General features: G+C 38.1%; 1 protein-coding gene across 1 annotated transcript; it reads left to right on the top strand.

Moving 5' to 3' along the window:
- Positions 1-293: 293 nt before the first annotated feature.
- Positions 294-24,005, top strand: LOC311304253 (GTPase IMAP family member 8-like; the record flags this gene model as incomplete). The annotated part of the gene is made up of 3 exons (XM_084431178.1): positions 294-478; positions 4,392-5,030; positions 23,044-24,005. Exons 1-3 carry the CDS (start codon positions 451-453, stop codon positions 24,003-24,005), a joined length of 1,629 nt encoding a protein of 542 aa, XP_084287304.1. The 5' UTR covers positions 294-450.
- Positions 24,006-24,467: the final 462 nt, after the last annotated feature.

The raw sequence follows: 24,467 nt of genomic DNA, 5'->3' as shown, positions 1-24,467 counted from the left end.
TAAGAGCCTGTAATCAAAATCTAAATCATAAAATAAACTTTGTTGCAAGCAGAGAATCAGAACCAAATACGTATTGCGCACAAGTTTTATTAACTAAATCACAAACATAACAAATCTAAACATACAACATACAAATATACATTTCCTTTACACATTTACTTCCATAGGTTGTGGTCTTTGTAACAGTGGTTACCAAAACATATCATTTGTGTTGCCAGAAGCCAGAAACAAAGATGAACAACTCCTCTAACCGGTATAACATGAAGAACAGGAAACTAACTGGGGAGTTTTTCATCACAAACAAAGTGGATGTAAAGCTAACCTCAACAGCTACTGCTCTCTCAGTTTTTTGAGCAAAACCTCGACAAGTTTCATTTAAATAGTGTGATTTATTAATGTTTTGTTTGAAGCATTATTCTTGTGATTTATCTGAAGTTTCATTCACTAAAGATGGCAGAGGGACCTTCATCACTGACAGGTAAGAAATATCTTCACACACAGCAAAAACTCATGCTGCAGTAACACAGGGTTTGTGTTGTGAAAAAAATATTAATGTGACAACACAATTGTTAAATTATAAAAACCTTACTGAATCAGTCTATTTCATGATGATTATCAAACCATCAACAGATAACCATCGTCATCTGATCACAAGTCAATTTAGCTTTCTTTGCTGCTGTAAATGTGTTTGACAAACAGCAGCCAAAAATTTAAAGATATTATACAAGTTAAGAGCCCAACTAATGGAAACACTAATCACTGATATGGTGATTTTAAATGAAACACATTAGAGTTAAACCTCTGTTAATTCTCAATAAAACCTTTTGTAGACGTCTGACAGAAATAAAGTCAGTCTGGTTAGTAATAAGTGAAGCTGGTAATGCGGTTTGTGGAGTTGTTTAATCCTCCTCTGCTGAGATCTTCACAGATTTAATGTCTTCTTTTTAGGGATGGGCGATATATCGCACGATATTGTTATGCACATCTCATCAGTAAAGCCGGTTCCTTGATTAGTAGTAAATCACCATCACCTGCTTTCAGATGGAGTGGCATTTACTACAAAGAGCCGTAGTTAACTGACAAGCTGAGCCATATCGCATTAATATCGCGGACGTATCGCCAGCAATAATTAATGCGATATGGCTCAGCTTGTCAGTTAACTACGGCTCTTTGTACACAGCAAAAACTCCAGTGTTAAATTAAGGCTACGTTTACACGTAGGTGGCTATTTTCATAAATGGACATTTCACCCCTCTTCGTTTTCAAAAATAACATCGTGCACACGAACCTGTGTATATGCTGTCAAGAGCATGCCAAACCTGTAGGTGTCAGTGTAACGAGAAGCTCAAGCCCACCTTAGCCAATCAGAATCCCGAAAATAGTCACATTCTGTGACGTCGCTACCTAAAACTCCGGTTTTCTCTGTTTACATGCAAACGGACAAACGAAGATTTTCAAAATCTCCACTCTGGCCGGAGTTTTTAGAAAGAATCGGTTTCATTGGCGAATCCTCCGTTTGCGTGTAAACGAAGGGCGCAAACGAAGGGAAATGTCTCCGTTTTTCAAAATAACCATGTACGTGTAAACGGGGCCTAACACTCCTGGGAGTGTATGAGTCCACACTCAAGAGTGTTTAAGTTAATGAGATAATTAAGTGATTAATTTAGTGATGATTGAACATTATTGAAGACACCTGATGTTAACAAGCAGAATCACTGAAGGAGAAAATCACAAATTGTAAGTTACCATTGTGGTGATGGGTGTTTGCTTTAGTTGGGCTCTAGACCATTATATGATTACTTTAGATTTTGTTTGGTTGTTGTATCTGAATTGTAACTGCCAGTTGAACAAAGAAAAGAGTTGTCTGATGATGTTGGTTATATTATAACATTCACCATTTGAACTTGATCACTGAACTCATTAAGATCCTTCTTTCTGATTTCGATTTATGTTGTTGGTTAAAGCATAACTGTGTATCTGCATAAATGCCCATAATTTTTTATATAATAAAGGATTTCTTAAAAGTTGTTTTTAAAAAAAATCATTCTTTTAGGCACACACAGACGTCAAGATTCAGTCAATGCATCTCAACAATGGTGATGAGCAGAATATTCAATTAGGAAAAGTAAATTACATAGACAATTCAGATCATAATTTATTCATACCGCAATGCATGATGGGAGCCATTAATGAGTTGTGATTGGTGGCATCCACTGCAACATGCTTTATTATTGTCACCATTGTTGAGATTCACAGGCTGATTATTGATGTCTGTGTTTTAAATGAAGTAATCTGAATATCTATTGATCAGAACAATGTTTATTAAATATTTTGAATTATAAGTAAAGTACTGATAATCATAGGCTGAAGAATCACAAAACTGCTGCTAACAAGTTAAACCAATCTATCACAATAAGTTTCCTTTTTCAGATCACAGCATGATTATGTCAAAACATAACCAACACTATAAGACAACATTTTACTTTGTTCATTTAACTGTTATAAATCAATAACAGCAGACAAACAACAGAAAATATTAAAGTAAACATATAATGATCTAGAGCCCAACTAAAGCAAACACCCATCACCTTAATGGTAACTTACAATTTGTGATTTTCTCCTTCAGTGATTCTGCTTGTTAACATCAGGTGTCTTCAATAATGCTCAATAGTCACTTAATTAATCACTTAATTATCTCATTAACTTTAACACTCTTGAATGTGGACTCATATACACTCCCAGCTAGGGCTGGGCGATTTAAATCGCGATATTGTTATGCGCATCTCGTCAGTAAAGCCGGTTCCTTGATTAGTAGTAAATCACCATCACCTGCTTTCAGATGGAGCGGCATTTAGGGCTGAGGAGATAATTAAGTGATTAATTTAGTGATGATTGAGCATTATTGAAGACACCTGATGTTAACAAGCAGAATCACTGAAGAAGAACATCACAAATTGTAAGTTACCATTAAGGTGATGGGTGTTTGCTTTAGTTGGGCTCTAGACCATTATATGTTTACTTTAATATTTACTGTTGTTTGTCTGCTGTTATTGATTTATAACAGTTAAATGAACAAAGTAAAATGTTATCTTATAGTGTTGGTTATGTTTTGACATAATCATGCTGTGATCTGAAATAGGAAACTTATTAAGATAGTTTGGTTTAACTTGTTAGCAGCTGTTTAGCGATTATTCAGCCTATGATCATCAGTACTATATTTATAATTCAAAATATTTAATAAACATTGTTCTGATCAAAAGACATTCAGATAAATTCATTTAAAACAAAGACATCAATAATCAGCCTGTGAATCTCAACAATGGTGACAATAATAAAGCATATTGCAGTGGCTGCCACCAATCACAACTCATTAATGGCTCCCATCATGCATTGTGGTATGAATAAATTATGATCTGAATTGTCTATGTAATTTACTTTTCCTAATTAAATATTCTGCTCCTCACCATTGTTGAGATGCATAGACTGAATCTTGACATTTGTGTGTGCCTAAAAGAATGATTTTCTTTTTTTTTTAACAACTTTTAAGAAATCCTTTATATTATATCAAAAATTCTGGGCATTTATGCAGATTCACTAACCAACAACATAAATCGAAGTCAGAAAGAAGGATTTTAATGAGTTCAGTGATCAAGTTCAAATGATGATTGTCATAACAACCAACACCATCAGATCACTTTTTTTCTTTGTTCAACTGGTGATTATAATTCAGAAACAACAGACAAACAAAATCTAAAGTTAATAATATATGGGTCAAGAGTCCAACTAAAGCAACCATTGATCGTCATAACGGTAACTTACAATTTGTGATTTTCACCTTCAGTGATTCTGCTTGTTAACATCAGGTGTCTTCAATAATGTTCAATCATCACTTAATGAATCACTTAATTATCTCATTAACTTAAACACTCTTGAGTGTGGACTCATACACTCCCAGGAGTGTTAATTTAACACTGGAGTTTTTGCTGCGTTCAAAGAGCCGTAGTTAACTGATAAGCTGAGCCATATCGCATTAATTATCGCTGGCGATACGTCCGCGATATTAATGCGATATGGCTCAGCTTGTCAGTTAACTACGGCTCTTTGTAGTAAATGCCGCTCCATCTGAAAGCAGGTGATGGCGATTTACTACTAATCAAGGAACCGGCTTTACTGACGAGATGCGCATAACAATATCGCGATTTAAATCGCCCAGCCCTACTCCCAGCCCCAGGAGTGTTAATTTAACACCGCTCCATCTGAAAGCAGGTGATGGCGATTTACTACTAATCAAGGGAACCGGCTTTACTGACGAGATGCGCATAACAATATCGTGCGATATATCGCCCATCCCTAATATTTACATATTTACATATATTTTCTGTATCTTTCAGAGATGTCAGCGATCAGCTCCAGTTCAGATGATCCAGTGATCCGGATTCTTCTAATGGGCAGGAAGGGTTCTGGGACAAGCTCATCTGGAAACAGTATACTGGGGAAAAAAAAGTTTAAAGTAAAAAATCATGAGTCTGAAGTGTGTGAGGGTAAAACACAGATAGGAGAGAAGCAGGTGTGTGTGATTGATTCTCCAGATCTACTGGATCCAGATCTGAATAAAGAGAAGCTGGAGAAGATGAAGGATCAGCTGGTCTCTCGATGTTCAGCAGGTCTCAGTGCAGTTCTGATCACCGTTCCTCTAGAGAAACCTGTGCAAAATGAGGAGGAGATCCTGGATTTCATTAAAGGTTTATTTGGTCCTGAAGTTCAGAATTACATCATGATTTTATTCACACATGGAGATGAACTGGAGGATCTGGAGGAGACCATTGATGAACATCTACAAAACCATGTGGATCTCCAGCGACTGGTGACTGAATGTGGAGGAAAGTTTCACTGTTTCAATAATAAGAGTATATCAGACGTTGAGATACAAGGACTACTGCAGAAGATAGAAGGAATGATGGTGGAGAAAAAAGGGAAATTTATCATGAAACAAACGAGGAGAACAAGCATGGATGCTCCTGAGGTCTTTTGTAAGTGCCCTTTACATGTTGCCATTACAAATGACTTCAAAAATACAAACATATGGCAATTCGTTCAATAAGTGCACAGTAAAATCCCAGGTGTTAAATTAACATCACTCAGTGTTCATAAGGGAACCACCAGCAGGGTGTTAAAGTAACACTGAAGCAGTATTTGATTTAATCAGAGTTGTATAGTCCAGGGGTGAGAAAGTAAAAGTTCTGCCATATGTTTATTCCACCCATAAACTCAGTCAGCTGATTTCACTAATTAGTAGGGCTGTTTTCGACTAAGGATTTTCATAGTCGAATCTGATTCGTTAGATTTTGCCGTAGTCGACTGATAGTCAAACCTTTTTTTTTTTTTTTTTTTTTGATAGCAGCTAGATTTTTTCCATTTCAAACAAAAGAGCTAAAAAAAACAAATGTGTAACAAATACCTTTTATTCATTTAAAGCCAGATGAACAAAACATATCACACATATATCAAACATCAGAAAAGTTCACATAAAATAGGAACAAATTGGCTTCAAAAACAACAACGTGCCAAAACATGCCTTTATCTCTCACTTAGGAACCTATTTCTTGGCTTTTAATTCACAGTTCACACAGTTTAATTTTTAATAAAATTAAACTTAGCGCAACAGCCTGGCACTAGTCCAAAATGTCATAAACATTTTTCAAAATACAATAAGCCTGCCTGAATAAATAAAAACAATTACACAACAACGAAAATAAACATAGGCCTAATATAAGTCATAATCGAATGGGCTTCAGAAAGTGCACATGCAGCAAAAAGAAAAAGAAAAAGGAAAGGATGTCTTCGTTGCTGAGACGCTTCGCGCGCAGCCTTCAGCTTAAGTTCACATTGTCCCAAAAGAAAAAGAAAAAAAATCACTTCTTCACATATGAAAAGTGTTCCACTGCACCTGTGGTTGTCTGATTCTTCTGAAGTTATTATCAATCTACCCGTTATTATCAATCTAAATTAATCTCGTTTTTAATTTAACTTAATTTCGTTTTTCTTTATTTAAATTTAGTTTTTCTTTATTTAAATTTAGTTTTGTCTTTACTTAAATTTCGGTTTTTTTATTATTATTTTTTTTTATTTATTTTAATTTCGTCTTTTATTTATTTAAATTTAGTTTTTCTTTATTTAAATTTAGTTTTGTCTTTACTTAAATTTCCGTTTTTTTTATTATTTTTTTTTTTTTCCGTCTTTTATTTATTTAAATTTTAAATTTAGTTTTTTCTTTATTTAAATTTTAAATTTAGTTTTTTCTTTATTTAAATTTTAAATTTAGTTTTTTCTTTATTTAAATTTTGTTTTCTTTATTTAAATTTCAATGAGGTTCATAGTCAAATCAGACCTCTCCGAATCGAATCGTCGAATCCTCGACTATTAGAAGTCAGCCCTACTAATTAGTTCTCTCTCCTGTCTGAATTAGCAAATCCAGGTGATTGGAATACAATACTGAGGAGGACTTTTACTTTCTGAACCTGGACTTTACACCTCTGCATAGCAATGCCACATGTCAGCCAAGAGCAAAGAAATAAACCAGAACTGGACCTTAAATATGGAGTAATATAAGGACTTTACACCTCTGTTTGAGAATTAACAGAGGTTTAGATGTTGATGATTTATTGTTTCATTTAAAGTTACCATGATGGTGATCAGTGTTTTCTTTAGTTGGGCTCTTGACCCTTACATTTTTAGCATTAGTTTTTCTCTGGATGTTTTATCTCTGTGTTTATAAAACATGTTGGTTATGGCAAGAAAATCAGAGAAAAAATGATTAAGGTGATGTTGGTTATATGTTGATGATGACACATCCATCATATAGTGGCCTGATTTACTGAGCTCATACAGAGTCTTATCTTTGATTATATGGGTTATTAATTGTTGTTGCAATACATCAGTGTTGTGATAATCAGAAGAATTTTTAAAACATTGTGCACATTAAAGTTTTGAATTACTGTATCTTTCAGACACACAGACATCAAGAATCAGCGTATGAATCTCAACAACGGCAATGATAAAAGTGCAGTGCATGATGGGAGCCATCAATCAAAACTCATCAATATCTCCCAGCATGCATTGCAGCATGAATAAATTATGCTGAATTGCCTTAGTATTTTCTTTTATTATTATTATCTGCTTTTATTTTTACTGTTGTTTTTGTTGCAACTTTTTTAGTAGCTTGTTTTGTGATGTTCAGAGTTTTATCTGATTATTTTGTTGATTGCCACCGTTGTTGAGATTCATACACTGATTCTTGATGACTGTGTTGGTCTTAATTGTTCAGTAGTTTAAAATCTTTTTTGTACCATGTGTTTTTAAAGTTATTCAGATTATTTGTTTGTCACTGCTGGCTTGAATTCAGTAGAGTCACAGAGCTAATATAATCAAAAACATGAAATATAGTAGTAATAAATATTCCTCATACCATGAATCACAAAACTCTTTATAAGATCAGTGAATCATATCATTACATGATGACTAGCATCATCACTATCATCATCAAGAAATAGCCAGCAGCACCTGATGATATTTTCTCTCTAATTTTCATGCTATAATGAATGTGTTTTAAAAACACAGTTAAAGCAATCAGAGAAAATCTAAAGTTGGAAAATCAAGGGTCAAGAGCCCAACTAAAGCAAACACTGATCTACATAATGGTGCTATTTATTTTTAATAAAGCATCAACGTCTAAACCTCTGGTTTAAATTGGTTTGTAATACAAATGTGTACTAGAATAAGTTCAATGCCATAAAACCTAAAATATTACTACTGTGTTTTTTACGGTAAAGCACTTGCAACCAGCTGCCAGTTTTTACCGTAAACTCAGCAACGTTAAAAACTAAAATATTGAATACTGTATTTTTTACAGTAAAGTACTGGCAACCAAAGATGCCATTTTTTTATCGTAAATTTTAGTTCAATGATGTAAAACATACAAATTACGGTAAGGTATGGTAAATACAATGGTAAGTTTTTTTTTTTTTTTTTTTTTTACAGCGTACTTCCAAAATCCGTACATTTAACAGTATTTTACTTTAAAATTACATGAAATGTAATTTTGTTTTCCACTGCACAGCAAAATCCCCAGAGTTAAACTAACTCTGTTCAGAGAACATTTGGTCCCTCTCTACAGAGAGTTAAAATAACTCTGAATCAGGTTCGCCCGAGTGTTTCGAGTGAAAACAAGCAAAATAGCCAGGTAAATAAACACTAAATTGTAAATACTGGAGAGACGTCGAGCCGCTGCGTCTGTACGCGCCGCCATGATGATCTTGATCACTGAACTCATTAAGATCCTTCTTTCTTTATGTTGTTAATTACAGAATAACTGTAATTGTGCATAAATGCCCAGAATTTTTGATGTAATATAAAGGATTTCTTAAAAGTTGTTAAAAAAATAAAATAATAAATTTGTACTTTTAGGCACACACAGATGTCAAGATTCAGTCTATGCATCTCAACAATGGTGACGAGCAGAATATTCAATTAGGAAATGTAAATTACATAGACAATTCAGATCATAATTTATTCATACCGCAATGCATGATGGGAGCCATTAATGAGTTGTGATTGGTGGCAGCCACTGCAACATGCTTTATTATTGTCACCACTGTTGAGATTCACAGGCTGATTATTGATGTCTGTGTTTCTAAATAAATTCATTTAACCCTGTGGGGTCTGGGCTGTTTTTGGGGTCCTTGAGATGTTCTGACATGCCCTGACATTTGTGCTTTTTTCAGTTGCTTATAAACATATTAATGGCAAAGGTGTAAATTCACTCTATATAGCACAAACAGGAGTTCCATAATATGTGAGCCACATGTATGTACATGTTTTTATTTTTGAGAGAAAAATGTTTATGCATGGTTATCTAAAAACCAAAAATTAAAGTTTCTGAAATAAGGCCACAAAACACATACTAAATATGTTGCAATAAGACTTCTGACTAATGGATGTCATCGCCTAGAATTTTTTCTTCAAAATGATATGAAAATCACCCTGCCTAATCATTCACATAAAACGATACATTGATTTTAGTTTTGTGAAACACTTTTAGTTAGGAAAGCCAATATGCGGACGGGGCGTAAACGCTCCAACAGCATCATGCATATTTAGTAGTTCACACCTTGTGAGACAATGCCCCTGCATACTTAATGAGCCATTCATTCAGGTGTGTCACCTATAGCTAACTTAAATATACAAGCTTCATAAAATTGATCATTCTAGAAGAAAATTTCAGATGGCATTTAGAGGCTTTTGCATCTGAACTCTTCATATATATACACACACACATATACATATATACATATACATATTATTTATATTTTTTTATATACATTTTTTTTATTTTTATTTTTTTTACAAATTGTGCTTGCAAATTGTATAATATCCAAGTTATACATGTCTAGTAATTGTGCAGTTAATTCTCATACTGTATTTTCAGTTTTGGAATATTCATCCTCTCCCCAAATTTGTTACTAATAAAACACAATAAAAATTATTTAAAGAAAAAAATTATGTTTACCTTTTAATAGTTTGTTTACATCTACCTTTTGAGGGACATTTTCCATTATTATTATTCCTCACAGAGCAGCGAGACGGTGTAAACAAGTAATGATCTGAATAAACTTGTGTTTTCTCGAGCTGATATGGGGCTCGAGAAAACACAGCCCCTCACAGGTTTGCGCCGTGGATTCCCGCGGATACTGTGTTTGTTTTAGGCTCGCGCAGTCTTCACTCGGACGCGCGCTTCAATCCGTTGTGGAGACTCTCTATTCGTTCCAGTGAAATTACAAAACAAAATACACACAAACATGTCTCTGCCTGATATACAACCACTGATAAACATAATCTGATTTGATAAAAAAAAAAAAAAAAAATATATATTAGTGCAGATTCGAACTCAGAACCTCTGACACGCTTGGCAAATGTTCTACCACTAGACCACTTGAGTATACGTACTTACTCACGTGAAAACTATCAGTGAATCTGATGAAGAAACTTTGTGTTTTTATGGCATTGATTGGGGGGGCGGGTGCGAAGCATCTAGATCACCTAAACTATTTACCATGTGAATAGTGCCGGGGCCGGGGCGGCCTCAGCTCATTATAGAGATAATGAGGCAGAAAGAAAAAACGGCACCTCTCCTTGCTTTCAAACGGATTACATGAGTTGAAAACATTTGTTTTTTATATTAATTACTTCACTTAAAAGAAGAGAATTCAAGCTTCATAAAGACATATCTCACAAGTCTGTGTGAGAAGTATTCGCTGAGTTACGACAGATTTTCGGACGCGTTTCAGAATGGACTACACTGGCAGAGAGAAGGCAGAACTGGCTTCGTGTTTATTTTTCTTTATTTGGCGAAAAGCACAACAGTTTGTTTTTATTGTGAGTATACACAAAAATAATACACATTTAACAGGATCGATTGATGTATAACACAAGCATATAAAATAAAAATTAATATTAGAATTTTGATTACTTTTTGCACTGATAAAGAAAAAAGCGATCAGATCACGCCGGCGTGATTGCCGACCTCTAAGGGTTAAAAGTCTTTTGATCAGAACAATGTTTATTAAATATTTTGGATTATAAGAAAAATACTGATAATCGCATGCTGTAGAATCACAAAGCTGCTGCTAACAAGATAAACCAAACTATCTCAATAAGTTTCATTTTTCAGATCACAGCATGATTATGTCAAAACATAACCAACACTATCAGATCATACTTTACTTTGTTCATTTAACTGTTATAAATCAATAACAGCAGACAAACAACAGTAAAATTTAAAGTAAACATATAAGGGTCAAGAGCCCAACTAAAGCAAACAATGATCGCCATAACGGTGGCTTACAATTTGTGATTTTCTCCTTCAGTGATTCTGCTTGTTAACATCAGGTGTCTTCAGTAATGCTCAATCATCACTCAATTAATCACTTAATTATCTCATTAACTTTAACACTCTTGAGTGTTAATTTAACAGTCATATCTTAACACTTTATACGTGTGGACTCATATTAGGGCTGTGCGATATATATCGTGAGATTGTTATGCGCATCTCGTCAGTAAAGCCGGTTCCTTGATTAGTAGTAAATCACCTTCACCTGCTTTCAGATGAAGTGGCATTTAGGGCTGAGGAGATAATTAAGTGATTAATTTAGTGATGATTGAGCATTATTGAAGACACCTGATGTTAACAAGCAGAATCACTGAAGAAGAAAATCACAAATTGTAAGTTACCGTTAAGGTGATGGGTGTTTGCTTTAGTTGGGCTCTAGACCATTATATGTTTACTTAAATATTTACTGTTGTTTGTCTGCTGTTATTGATTTATAACAGTTAATTGAACAAAGTAAAATGTTATCTTATAGTGTTGGTTATGTTTTGACATAATCATGCTGTGATCTGAAAAATGAAACTTATTGAGATAGTTTGGTTTAACTTGTAAGCAGCAGTTTAGTGATTCTTCAGCCTATGATTATCAGTATTTTACTTATAATTCTAAATATTGTTCTGATCAAAAGACCTTAAAATAAATTCATTTAAAACACAGACATCAATAATCAGCCTGTGAATCTCAACAATGGTGACAATAATAAAGCATGTTGCAGTGGCTACCACCAATCACAACTCATTAATGGCTCCCATCATGCATTGCGGTATGAATAAATTATGATCTGAATTGTCTATGTAATTTACTTTTCCTAATTGAATATTCTGCTCGTCACCATTGTTGAGATGCATTGACTGAATCTTGACATCTGTGTGTGCCTAAAATAATGATTTTTTTTTTTTTTAACAACTTTTAAGAAATCCTTTATATTATATAAAAAATGCTGGGCATTTATGCAGATTCACTAACCAACAACATAAATCGAAGTCAGAAAGAAGGATTTTAATGAGTTCAGTGATCAAGTTCAAATGATGATTGTCATAATAACCAACACCATCAGATCACTTTTTTCTTTGTTCAACTGGTGATTATAATTCAGAAACAACAGACAAACAAAATCGAAAGTTAATTATATATGGGTCAAGAGTCCAACTAAAGCAACCATTGATCGTCATAACGGTAACTTACAATTTGAGATTTTCTCCTTCAGTGATTCTGCTTGTTAACATCAGGTGTCTTCAATAATGTTCAATCATCACTAAATTAATCACTTAATTATCTCATTAACTTAAACACTCTTGAGTGTGGACTCATACACTCCCAGGAGTGTTAATTTAACACTGGAGTTTTTGCTGTGTACAAAGAGCCGTAGTTAACTGACAAGCTGAGCCATATCGCATTAATTATTGCTGCCGATACATCCGCGATATTAATGCGATATGGCTCAGCTTGTCAGTTAACTACGGCTCTTTGTAGTAAATGCCGCTCCATCTGAAAGCAGGTGATGGCGATTTACTACTAATCAAGGAACCGGCTTTACTGACGAGATGCGCATAACAATCTCACGATATATATCGCCCAGCCCTAACTCATATACACTTCCAGCCCCAGGAGTGTTAATTTAACACCGCTCCATCTGAAAGCAGGTGATGGCGATTTACTACTAATCAAGGAACCGGCTTTACTGACGAGATGCGCATAACAATATCGTGCGATATATCGCCCAGCCCTAGTTAGATGTTCCAATGTTGGCTATATTCAAACTAATGAATACATATGATAAAATGTAGGCCTATAGTCATTTTTTTTACAAAGAAAGAGTACACTTGAAATATTGTTGAAATTGTAATTATTGTTGTAATTGTAACCTTTTTAATAAAATAGCAAAACATATTTACAAGATAGATGTAAGCAAAATCTTAAATGGTCAATATAAGTCTTCTTCTAAATATATCTTTTGTCCTTGCATTTATTTTTGTGGCTATTTTTTTATTCTTGTGGCTATTTTTTTATTCTTGTGGCTATTATTTATTCAGTGTCACACCTGAATGAATGGCTCATTATGCAAGACGTTACGCACAATGGGTGGGACATTGTATTCTCAGGTGTAAACTACTCCCCCTTTACGCCCCCCTCGCATATTGGCTTTCCAAGCAAAACCTGTCTTACACAATTTAAATCAATGTATTGTTTTATTGTGAACGATAAAGCAAGACTATTTTCACATAATTTTGAAGCCAGAACTCGAAGCGACAACATCCATTAGTCACAAGTCTTGTGGACACATATTTAGTATGAGTTTTGTGGTCTTATTTCAGCAACTTTCATTTTGATTTTTTTCAATAACCACGCATAAACATTATTCTCTTAAAAATACAAACTTCTACAGACATGTTGCTCACATATTACGGTAGCCCTGTTTGTGCTATATAGAGTGAATTTTTAACATGTTTATAAATAACTGAAAAAAGCACAAATGTCAGGGCATGTCAGAACATCCCAAGGGCCCCAAAAACACCTTAGACCCCAGAGGGTTAAATACACGCTTAAAATAGTCAGATCTATGTATTTATTCACGTGAAAATTCTCACCACTAACAATATATATTAGACCTCATTAAACGACAAATTAAACCCAATGTACCATTTCGATTGCTGGACATCATAATGTTATTGTACATACATCTGATTTAGCATTGTGTTAGCAACGCTTTTTTATTAAACATTTTTTTATTTTTTTTACATTAGTAAGCTACAGGACATTGTCTTTCAAAACATGACCTGTGCGAAAGAGAAAAAAAAAATGAATGCATCATTGTACCCAGCACTTCTGAAAATGCACTTCCGAATGCGTCTCTGTCCCCAGCACATTTCAAACCAAACTGACGCCCATGTTCCTTTTTAGAAAGAAATTATATCTGCGAGGATTTCCAGTCAGGATTTAGACCGTACCATAGTACTGAGACTGCTCTCATTAGAGTAACAAATTATTTGCTCTTATCATCCGGTCGTGGTTGTATCTCGCTATTAGTGTTACTTGATCTTAGTGCTGCATTTGATACTATTGACCACAACATTCTTTTAAATTCAGCCTACGTCCTCCGTTCCCTCCTTCAGGGAACAGTGGGTTGCATACGCAACCAGGACGTTCCCTTTCAGTCGAGAACGTCAGACGTAGTCGACTGAATGGGATCCCCCATTGAAAACGCCACTAAGCTGCCACCTTCCAGTGCCTAGACAGAAGCCTCCTGATCCCCCTGCAATTTTAAGGGGGAGGTATTCACCTTTCTTTTTAGACAGTGACAGCAGAAACTTTGCCAAGGGAAGAAGACACAGGCTCGCCGTAGGGAGCCGTATCGCGGAAGAATACACATATGGGATCACCATAGGGATCACAACATATGGACCCTAGCCTAACACAAGTTCCACTAGTGCGTACGAGTGGTAGGCCTGGCTTCAGACGCTCTGCCGCGTCCGTCGCAGGAGGGTGTGGAGGAACTCGACAGGGTTCAGTTAAAGGGAACTCAACTGGAGCAAAAATGGCGCACGTATCCGGTCCATAGGAGGGGAATGGCGCAGCAAACCGACACTTCAAACCGGGCTCAAGTGAATCTGGCTTCATGAGAAGGGAGCCCACGAGAAGCAGTGGTTCGAACATAGGTGTCGCCCAGCCCCCAACTCTACAATATCTGTCAGTGAAGCACACTGTGTCAACGCCTAGGCGGGAGCACACACTCATTTCAGAGGAGCTCACTTGCGTTCTGTGACGTATAACTGCAATGAAGCGGAAGGACAGAGAAAGCCAGGGCTGTGTCTGCCTCCTCCTGGTCCCACCTTTAGGGAGAGGTAGGAACCTTGGGCACCTATCCAGGCTGGGGTCTTAACTCGTGAGAGTTAGCCGGCCCAAATTACAGGCACAACTCGTTGACCAAAAGCTAACAAGTCCCTACCCTCTAGTAGAGACCATACGAGCAGGAGAACTGTTTAAAAACAGAATTTTGAACTCACTGCCTGCAGTGGCTCAGGGGCTGTCTCTACAGTGCAGTAGCACCAGCGATAAGGCCCAAGAGGATAAAGAGGGGCGCTAGGCCTTCTTTCAGTACCTTGCTCCCTCAGGAACCTGACGATCAGGATGTGCTTCCCATGCTACTACATCATGATGTGCAACAAAAAGAAAAATAGAGGCAACATAATTTTGAGGGTGGAGGACAGCCTCACTTCAACCCATCTTACAGGAAAGAGAGCACTGAAATGACCGAACGCTTTCAGGATCTCCTCACGGAGAGAAGACTCACTCAACGAATAGGTTCACGAATAGGTTCAGTTCTATTTGCCATAAGCAACACTACCACTTTTAGAGGGTTCTCTCGCAGAAGTGATGGTGACTACCAGACATTTGTTACGGTAACCACCTGAACCTCCGCATCCACTTTTAGGACCGGCCTGGAATCTCTCCAGGGGTCTGAATGCGGGTGCCATCATGCCCCGTCCCTGAGAATGTATTCGGGGAAGTCAGGAAGGGCTGTCGAAGGGAACTAGGTCTGGTTGTCCAATAACAACTATCAAGACCTGTTCCACTCCTGACGTACATTAAGCGATATGGGTGCACAAGACAGGAGCAATGCTCAACACCAGCTGTGAAGGGGATCACTGAGCATCAGGAGCATCTCTGCTCAACACCTGAGTGTGATGAAGATCACTGAACTTGAGCAGCGCTAAGCAATAATGAATCGCATAGCCACTTAGAAGGCTCACTGGAGAACGCATTTCTGCGAGGCCCCGGGGCCAGCTGAGCCAGTGTCTGCTGTATCACCCGGAGATGGAGTCTCCAAGCGTGGCTCGAAGCGAAGGGAACTGCAACAACTCGAGGTAATGAAAACCAATGCAGTCGGAGGTTGCCCAGGCCTCCGTTAAAGCATGCCCTTTATACATGGCCCCTCGGACACAGGCTGAGGGTTTGGCAGCAGGCCGGGGTGATCTGTTGTCACACAGGACGTGCTGCTCTGCCACGGTCACCTCGGGACTCGAGCTTAAGCCAGTGCTGAAGCGGTCTTCATACGGAGGAAGCCAAGTGGCTTCATCTGCCATATGCCCCAGGAGCCTCTGAAAAATTCTTTCAGTGGGACCCTTTCTCACTTCTGAATTACCACTGACCAGACAGACCGAGTCCATCTCCATACTGGAAAAGAGATACTCAGCCCGTGGGCGAGATTACTCTCTCCCAGTTGACCTGAGGACCCAACTGGCTAAGGAGCACTCGAAGGGTAGTACTCTGTACTGATACTTCAAACCCTCAAACGCAACACGCAGGATGGCCTGTGGTGCGGAAGGTTAGAGATCTGAAGTACATGTCATTCAGGTCAAACACTGCAGACCAAGCTTGGGGGTGGAGCTTAAAACTGCCACTCTGTGTAGTAACTTGGCTTTCATAGAAAGGGCCCGTAACAAGTGACACAGGGCCAAGATGGTCATGACCCACCACATACTGGGTACATGAAGAACGAGTTTGTAAAAACTGGCCTTCATATCGGCTGGAGGAAGCGGCTATATCGCATCCTTCGCCAGTAGTAAGGCAAGACAGGAGCACTGCTTAACACTAGGTGTGATGAATATCACTGAATTTTCAGGAGCATATCTGCTCAACCTGTAGTGTGATGACTATCACTGAGCTTGAGCGGAGCCGAGCGACAATGAATCGCATAGCCGAGTCTGACAGAGATGGCGCTCCTGGACCACAAGGGTGGACATTGCTGAACAGATTGCGTGAGCTGCAACCTTCATGCCCCTGAGGGCAAGATCAGTTGCAGTGCGGAGCTCACCCATGAGCTCACAGTCCAGACTACCTTTGTGCATGTTCATGAGTGCCTGGGCCTGGTGGACCTGAAGCAATGCCATGGCATGCAGAAAGGAAGCGGTTTGCCCACAGGCTTTGTAACCCTTGCCCACAAGAGCAGACGAGAACTTACAGTCCTTAGAGAGGTGACGAGGATCACCTTTCCATGAGGCAGTGGCCGTCGGACACAGTTGCATCGCGACAGACGGCTCCACCAGAGGGATAGCCTCATAACCCTTAACCACTCCCCCATCAAGGGTAGTGAGGGGGGAGGAGCTACTTAGGCGGTTTCTGGCAGAGAAAGGTGCCGTCCATGCCTTTGTAAGCTCCTCATGCACTTCAGGAAAGAAAGGTACCGGGGCGGCGGGCTGAGAACCAGCCCGGCCCGCCCCGAGAAACCAATCATCCAACCGAGACGGTTCGGGACCACAGGGATTTACCGGGCGGATTGCCCCTCACTGTAATCCTCAGATCACCCAGCTCGGACGGCACCCTAGGTCTTCTCTGGGAAGGTAACCCAGAGGAGACACAAGGGCGGGGCCCAGAGGCGGGGACTACACCCACGCTTTTGGCGAAGGCGAGTCTCGATCTCAACACCGAGATGGTCACATTCCCACAATGGGAACATGACTCATCCACGAGAGCTGTCTCAGTGTGGTGTAAGCCCAAACACGCGATACAACTCTCATGACCGTCAGAGGGGGACAGAGCCTTACCGCACCCAGAAACGCACGGATGAAATGGCATCTTGAAAAAGACGCACTCACACCCATGTTGCTATTTTAGGAAATGGGACCGTCACCAGTGCCGGAGCACACAGGGAATGACCGTGGCAACACTGAATCAGCGAACTGAAACAGTGAAGCACTCACTTCTCGCCCTCTAACCAACCGTCAAACAAACAAACAAATAGAAATTTGATGCTGTTAAAACAGCAGTTGAGAGCTCAAGAAGCTTGCGATCACCACTGCACTCGCGCTGTAGAAACACCGACACTGGGAGGTCTTCCCGCAAGAACACAGACACACTCGCTTGCTGTATAAACTGCAGTATAAACAGTAGTAACTCTTCAGAGACATCCTATCGGCTCCAAAGCGAAAGGCAACTGGTGCACGTGTCCACTTCCATGTTTATACCCCCGCTGCGGGGCTGAGCTTGTAATCACGCACGCCAATAGGCTTATTTGAGATGTGCCTTGCCTCGCCTGAAATGTATGCGAGAGTAGGCGGCTGCAGTGAGGGGAGGAGTGAAAAAAGTGAAGGCAAGACGGACAGATCTCTCTTCTCGCAGTGGATCAGACACCTACGAGATCAAAGATGGATATCGTGGGATTCACGGGATTCACGCTTGTGCACAGTGTTGCTAATAAACTGGATGGAATTTAAGTTCTGTCGCTTTTATATGAAAATATATATAATGAACAAGACACCCAAAGTAGCCTACTTATTTAATTCCATTCCAAATACATGTTTATCAATCTTTTTTTTCTTTAATACAGACATATGTGTTTTTTATTTTTTTATAAAAATTACATTGCATAACCCATAGAGATCGCACTGTCAGATAGTTTGGGAATATTCACACATCAGAGCAAGGCGGACCGCACTCGGACACATTTCTAACCGGCATGCATCTCGCGCTGATCACCGGTGATTGATTCTGCGCAGATTTTGCTCATCTCAAACAAGCCTAATGTTGAATTGGCTTGATTAAATAATAGTACGAAGAAGACAGGCTCCCTATGCGTGATCCCATTCTGTCGACGTCGACTACACAGCAAAATCCCCAGTGTTAAATTAACACTCCTCAGTGTACATATGTGTCCACACTACAGGGTGTTAAAATTAACACTGAAGCAGTGTTGAAATTAATGAGATAATTAAGTGATTAATTAAGTGATGATTGGCCATTAGTGGTGACACCTGATGTTAATAAGCAGAATCATTGACGGAACGAGAAACAACAAGAACAGAAAAAAGAGAAACACCAACTGACTTCGAGCCATTACACATTATTGCGCTTATTATTACTAGTTTGACTTTATTTCTGTCATACATCTACAAAAGTTCTTGAGATTCAACAGAAGTTAGACGGTAATATTTTGTGGACTTTTTCATTTCAAGTCACCATTATGGTGGTCAGTGTTTGCTTTAGTTGGGCTCTTGACCCTTTCCTTTTTAACATTAGTTTTTCTCTGGCTGCTCCAACTCTGTGTTTATAAAGCACATTTGTTGTGGCATGAGAAGCTATGACTTGGGCTGTGTTTCCCGAAAGCATCGTAAGCCTAATTTAATCGTACAGACCATTTGTTGCAGTTGGTCTGCGATCAAGTTAGGTTTAAGATGATGAAATTACTAGTGGCCTGATTCACTGATCTCACCCAGCATGTGCAACTGATTATCCTAATGCTTTATTAATTTTTCACTACAGTTGCTTATTCCAGCAATGTTTTAATTATCTGAAAGTTTAAAAATCACACAAAGACATCACGAATAATCTCAACAATGGTGACAATCACACAAATGCTTCATGTTGCAGTGCATGATGGGAGCCACCAATCAGAACACATCCATGGCTCCCATCATGCATTGCAGCATAAATAAAGTATGCAAAATAAAGTTTTTTTTTCTGTTTGCTTTTATTTTGCTATTGTTTTATTATAACTTTAGAAGCTTGTTTTGTGATGTTCAGTGTTAATCTGTTTGTCACTAGTTTTTTTATTGTCACCATTGTTGAGATTCATATGCTGATTCTTGATATCTGTGTGTTTAAACACAATAACTTCCGTGCACAAAGTATTTTCAAAATTGTTCAAATTGCTTTTGGATCTCAAACTGTAGAATCTCAGGACTAGAATCACCAATACTAAAATGAGACATCAAGCATATAGTTAAAGATTTAGACTCTGAATTGCATCATGGAATCAGGTTGCTACATGCTCATAATGTCATTATCATCAAAACATATTGTGAACAGGTTATGATTTCTCTTGCAGTAACAAATGTGCTTTATAAACACAATGTTGGAACAGTCAGAGAAAACCTAACATAAAAAAATGAAAAGGGTCAAGAGCCCAACTAAAGCAAACACTGATCATCATAATGGTGACGAAAAATGGTGAAACGAAAAATTCCATAAAGCATTACCGTCTAAACTTCTGTTGAATCTCAAGAACTTTTTTAGATGTATGACAGAAATAAAGTCAAACTGGTAATAATAAGTGCAACAATGTGTAATGACTCGAAGTCAGTTGTAGTTCTTGTGTTTCTCTTTTTTCTGTTATTGTTTTTTCTCTTTCCATCAATGATTCTGCTTATTAACATTAGGTGTCACTACTAATGGCCGATCATCACTTAAAGCGGGGCTCAGTAGTTTCGGGATTTCTTCGCTGTATTCTCGCTTTTTGCTCACAGGTTTCTCTCTAGATCTCCCCCCACAGCTTCGGAATAGATATTTGACAACACTGTTGTAAAAACTCGTTGGCGATTATCAAACACCAGAACCTAGTAGATCAACGACATCAAAGCAGATGGGACATTCTTTAAAACGTCTTCTTCATTCGGGTTCGAACAGCGTGAGGGAGCGCAATAATGACAGCATTTTAGCAGATTTCTTTTGGCCGTAAAGCAATTGTTTACATCGCGAGACCTGATATCACGCGATACTTCCTGACGCGGCGGCCAGCGGCCCGCCGGCTCAAAGTTGCAAGTGCGGATTTTCGGCTCACGGGCACCAGGGGGGTGCGAAACGACCACCATTCAACCTGAAATAAGAAATATAACCATTCCAATGACTCCGAAGCTGTTCAGTTAAGGTAAAAAAGTTACTTAGTTCACCTTTAATTAATCACTTAATTATCTCATTAACTTCAACACTGCTTCAGTGTTAATGTTAACACCCTGTAGTGTGGACACATATGTACACTGAGGAGTAATAACACTGGGGATTTTGCTGTGTACGTCTGACGTTCTCGACTGAAAGGGAACTGGATGACTAGCAACTTTCTATACGTAATTCTGAAAAAACAGAGATTCTAATTATTGGACAATAAACTTCCTCATGTAATAATCTAGAATAGTGTCTAATACTTGATGGCTGCTCTGTCAAGTCTTTGTTGTCGGTTAGAATCCTGGGTGTGCTCTAAGATACCAATCTTTCATTTGACTGATGGCGATTTACTACTAATCAAGGAACCGGCTTTACTGACGAGATGCGCATAACAATATCGCGATTTAAATCGCCCAACCCTAGTAGGCACACTCAGAAATCAAGAATTAGCGTATGAATCTCAGCAATGGTGGCATGCCGTATATTCAGATAAACAGATAAACTCTGACCATAAGATCATTATTTATTCATGCAGCAATGCATGATGGGAGCCATGAATGTGTTTTGATTGGTGGTACCTAGAATGCACTGCAACATGCTTTATAGTTGTCATCATTGTTGAGATTCACAGATAATTCATTAGGGCTGCTCGATTATGGAAAAAATCATAATCACGATTATTTTGGTCAGTATTGAAATCACGATTATGTAGCACGATTATTTCACATGACTTTGGGAACGTGTTGCATTTATTAAAAAGACACCTTTCAACAATTCTTAAAAAATCGAAATTTGAACATTGATTGTACTTTTTTCAACTATTAAAATGAGTATTTTAATAATTCCCGCAGGTCTACCACTTATAATGAGGACAATTCCCCTGCAAACATTGATTCACTTTAGTATGTAGATTGTATGAGTATCCTAAATTAATCCACACAGATTATAAAATCAAATTAATCATTTTAAAACTTTCTCCAAGATGCAATTTCACAAACCGCATGAGTGTTAAGCGGTGCTGCGTCTTCTCTCTCTCTGTCTCTCAAAATGGGTTGGACAAGGCAAGAGTTGAAACTACACTCTTGCGTTTAGTTGGGACATGACAGGATTGTCACTTGCACAATTGGGCCAGCATTGCATTGTAATTAAAGTTGATCATTTTTACTTCTTTTTAAGTCTTATCAGTTTAACATTCAAGCATTCAAGCTGAGAGAGTTTATGGCTTTGGGAGGGGTGGATGTGCACGTGCGCGTGTTATTCATAACACAAGACAAAATTAGAACGTTCTTTCAAAACAGAACATGGCAAAATAAAAGTTTTTTCTCGATTGTACTATTTTGGTGATCGCTGGGAGCTGAAATTGAAATTCAATTAATTGATCTATAATTCATGTCTTTTGATTACATTGTAAATGTTAAAAATATTATGTGGTTCGAGGATAGTACTGCTATAATCAATAAAGTAAACCTAACTCAGAAATTAGGCTCTATATGAGTTCAGTGATTCAGGTCAAATGGTTATGAAATAATGATTATGTTAAAACACAACCAACACCATCAGATCACATTTTCTCCGTGTTCATCTGGCTGTTATAAATCAGTTACAGCAGTCAAACTAAATCTAAAGTTAATAGTAATGAATCGTTCATTGTGCCTGTCACGTGACAAATGAATGAAAGACTCGGAAGGTAAAGTAATTATTTATGTTCCCTGTGAATATTCCCGAAAAAGATTCGTTCATTTTGATGAACGAGATGGAACAAGAGAGTCAGTAAAACAAAACACTTTAACATTGCTTCAGTGTTACTCATAACACTCTGAGGCCCTGTTTACGCTCGCGGGTGAAAACGTAAAAATATTTTATCAGATGTGCCTTTCGTTTAGACGGCGACAGCGTTTTTGGGGCTTAAAAACGCAAAAAAGTGAAACCACCCTCAAGAGTGGAAATCTTAAAAACGCTCCACCATCGCGTTCCGTCTAAAGGGTAAAAACGCAAAAGTCTGCTAGACAGTGATTGTTGTTACGCAGGCGCGCTGACTTGGTGTTGTTGTGTGGCAGTGCTTCACATTGCCACCTAGCCGTCTGGAGTGCATACTACATTGAATTTCACACACTTTTGCGTCACCATATGCACGCAGATTTCCCCCACATAACGCTCGTCTAAACGCAGAATAAAAAGTGATAACGCAACGCCACTTTTGCGTTTTCTCTTCAGATCGTTTCCGTGTAAACATAGCCTGAGTGTGGACTCATATAAACACTGAGCAGTGTTAATGTAACACTGGGGATTTTGTTGTGTACAGTTATGTTAATAACTCCGAGTATTGTTGGATTATTTTCCATCGTATGTAGAGGGGAAAATGACATATTGTGCCTTTATTTGCCGTTATCAGTGATTTGATCTGTCTGCCTTAGTTTCATTTGATAATTCTGTTTTATTTCCAGATGCGGGGAAAGACCAGATCAGACTGGTTCTGCTGGGAAAAACTGGAGCTGGGAAAAGTGCCACTGGAAACACCATCATCGGCAGAAACGTGTTTGAATCTTCAGCCAGTTTAAACTCTCTGACGAAACAGTGTCATTCAGAAACTACAGTGAGGTTTAGTAAAGAGATCTCAGTGGTCGACACACCTGGACTTTATGATACTGAACTCAGTGAGGATGAGATTATATCTGAAATAGGAAAATGCATAATGTTCGCATCTCCTGGGCCACATGCTTTTATTATTGTCATTAAAGTGGGTCGATTCACTGAGGAGGAGAAAAATACAATAAAGAAACTTAAAGAAGTGTTTGGAGAACAGATGCCAAAATATTCCATGATCGTCTTCACTCACAAAAATCAGTTAAAGAAAGGAAAGAAAACAATTGAAGAGTATCTACAGGAAGGTGATCCAGCTCTTAAAGAACTTGTAGAGAGTTGTGGAAACAGATTCTTCTGTCTGGATAATGAGTCTGCCAGTTTCCCACATCTCAAAGATCTGATCAGTAAAATAGAGAAGATGATGGAAGAAAATGGATACTTTTCAAATGAGATGTTTAAGGAGGCAGAAAAATGCATTCAGGAGATCCAGAAGCAGAAACTAGATGAGAAAAAAAAGCAGCACAAACAGGAGCACAAACAGCTAAATCAAACAGAATGGCAGGAATTATACTGGCGTTTAGCAGAGGAGTCACGACATGAAGCTAAGCAGTCTTTTTCTGGCACGTTCGTGGGAGAACTTCTTATGTATTCTAATGTGAATGCATCAGATATTCGCAGAGCACTTGAGAAGGTGACCCTTGAGGAGAAGGAGAGCACCATAAAGGAGGCTGAGAGCAAAGGACTCAGACATGCAGAGGCCATTTACTTTGCAATCAGTGCAACAAGAAAACTAGTAACACAAAAAATGTGCACAGTTCAGTGAGAAACTTGTTAATGATCATATACAGAAGACAAACACTGAATTACCCTGAAAATGAATATGTCTATACACTTGCTGTGCCTAGGGCTGGGCGATATATTGCACGATATTGTTAGGTGCATCTCGTCAGTAAAGCCGGTTCCTTGATTAGTAGTAAATCGCCTTCACCTGCTTTCAGATGGAGATGTGTCAGATATGAGTCCACACTCAAGAGTGTAAAGTGTTAAAATATGAGTGTTAAATTAACACTATAATTTTTACTGTTGTTTGTCTGCTGTTATTGATTTATAACAGTTAAATGAACAGAGTAAAATGTGACCTGATAGTGTTGGTAATGTTTTGACATAATCATGCTGTGATCTGAAAAATGAAACTTATAGTTTTTGAGATAGTTTGGTTTAACTTGTTAGCAGCAGCTTTGTGATTCTACAGCCTATGATTATCAGTACTTAACTTATAATTCAA

Source organism: Rutilus rutilus (genome assembly GCF_951802725.1).
Source record: "Rutilus rutilus genome assembly, chromosome: 1".
NCBI classification, from domain to species: Eukaryota; Metazoa; Chordata; class Actinopteri; order Cypriniformes; family Leuciscidae; genus Rutilus; species Rutilus rutilus.
The sequence above is the reverse complement of the archived record's forward strand: the minus strand, read 5'-3'. Positions and strand labels throughout refer to the sequence as shown.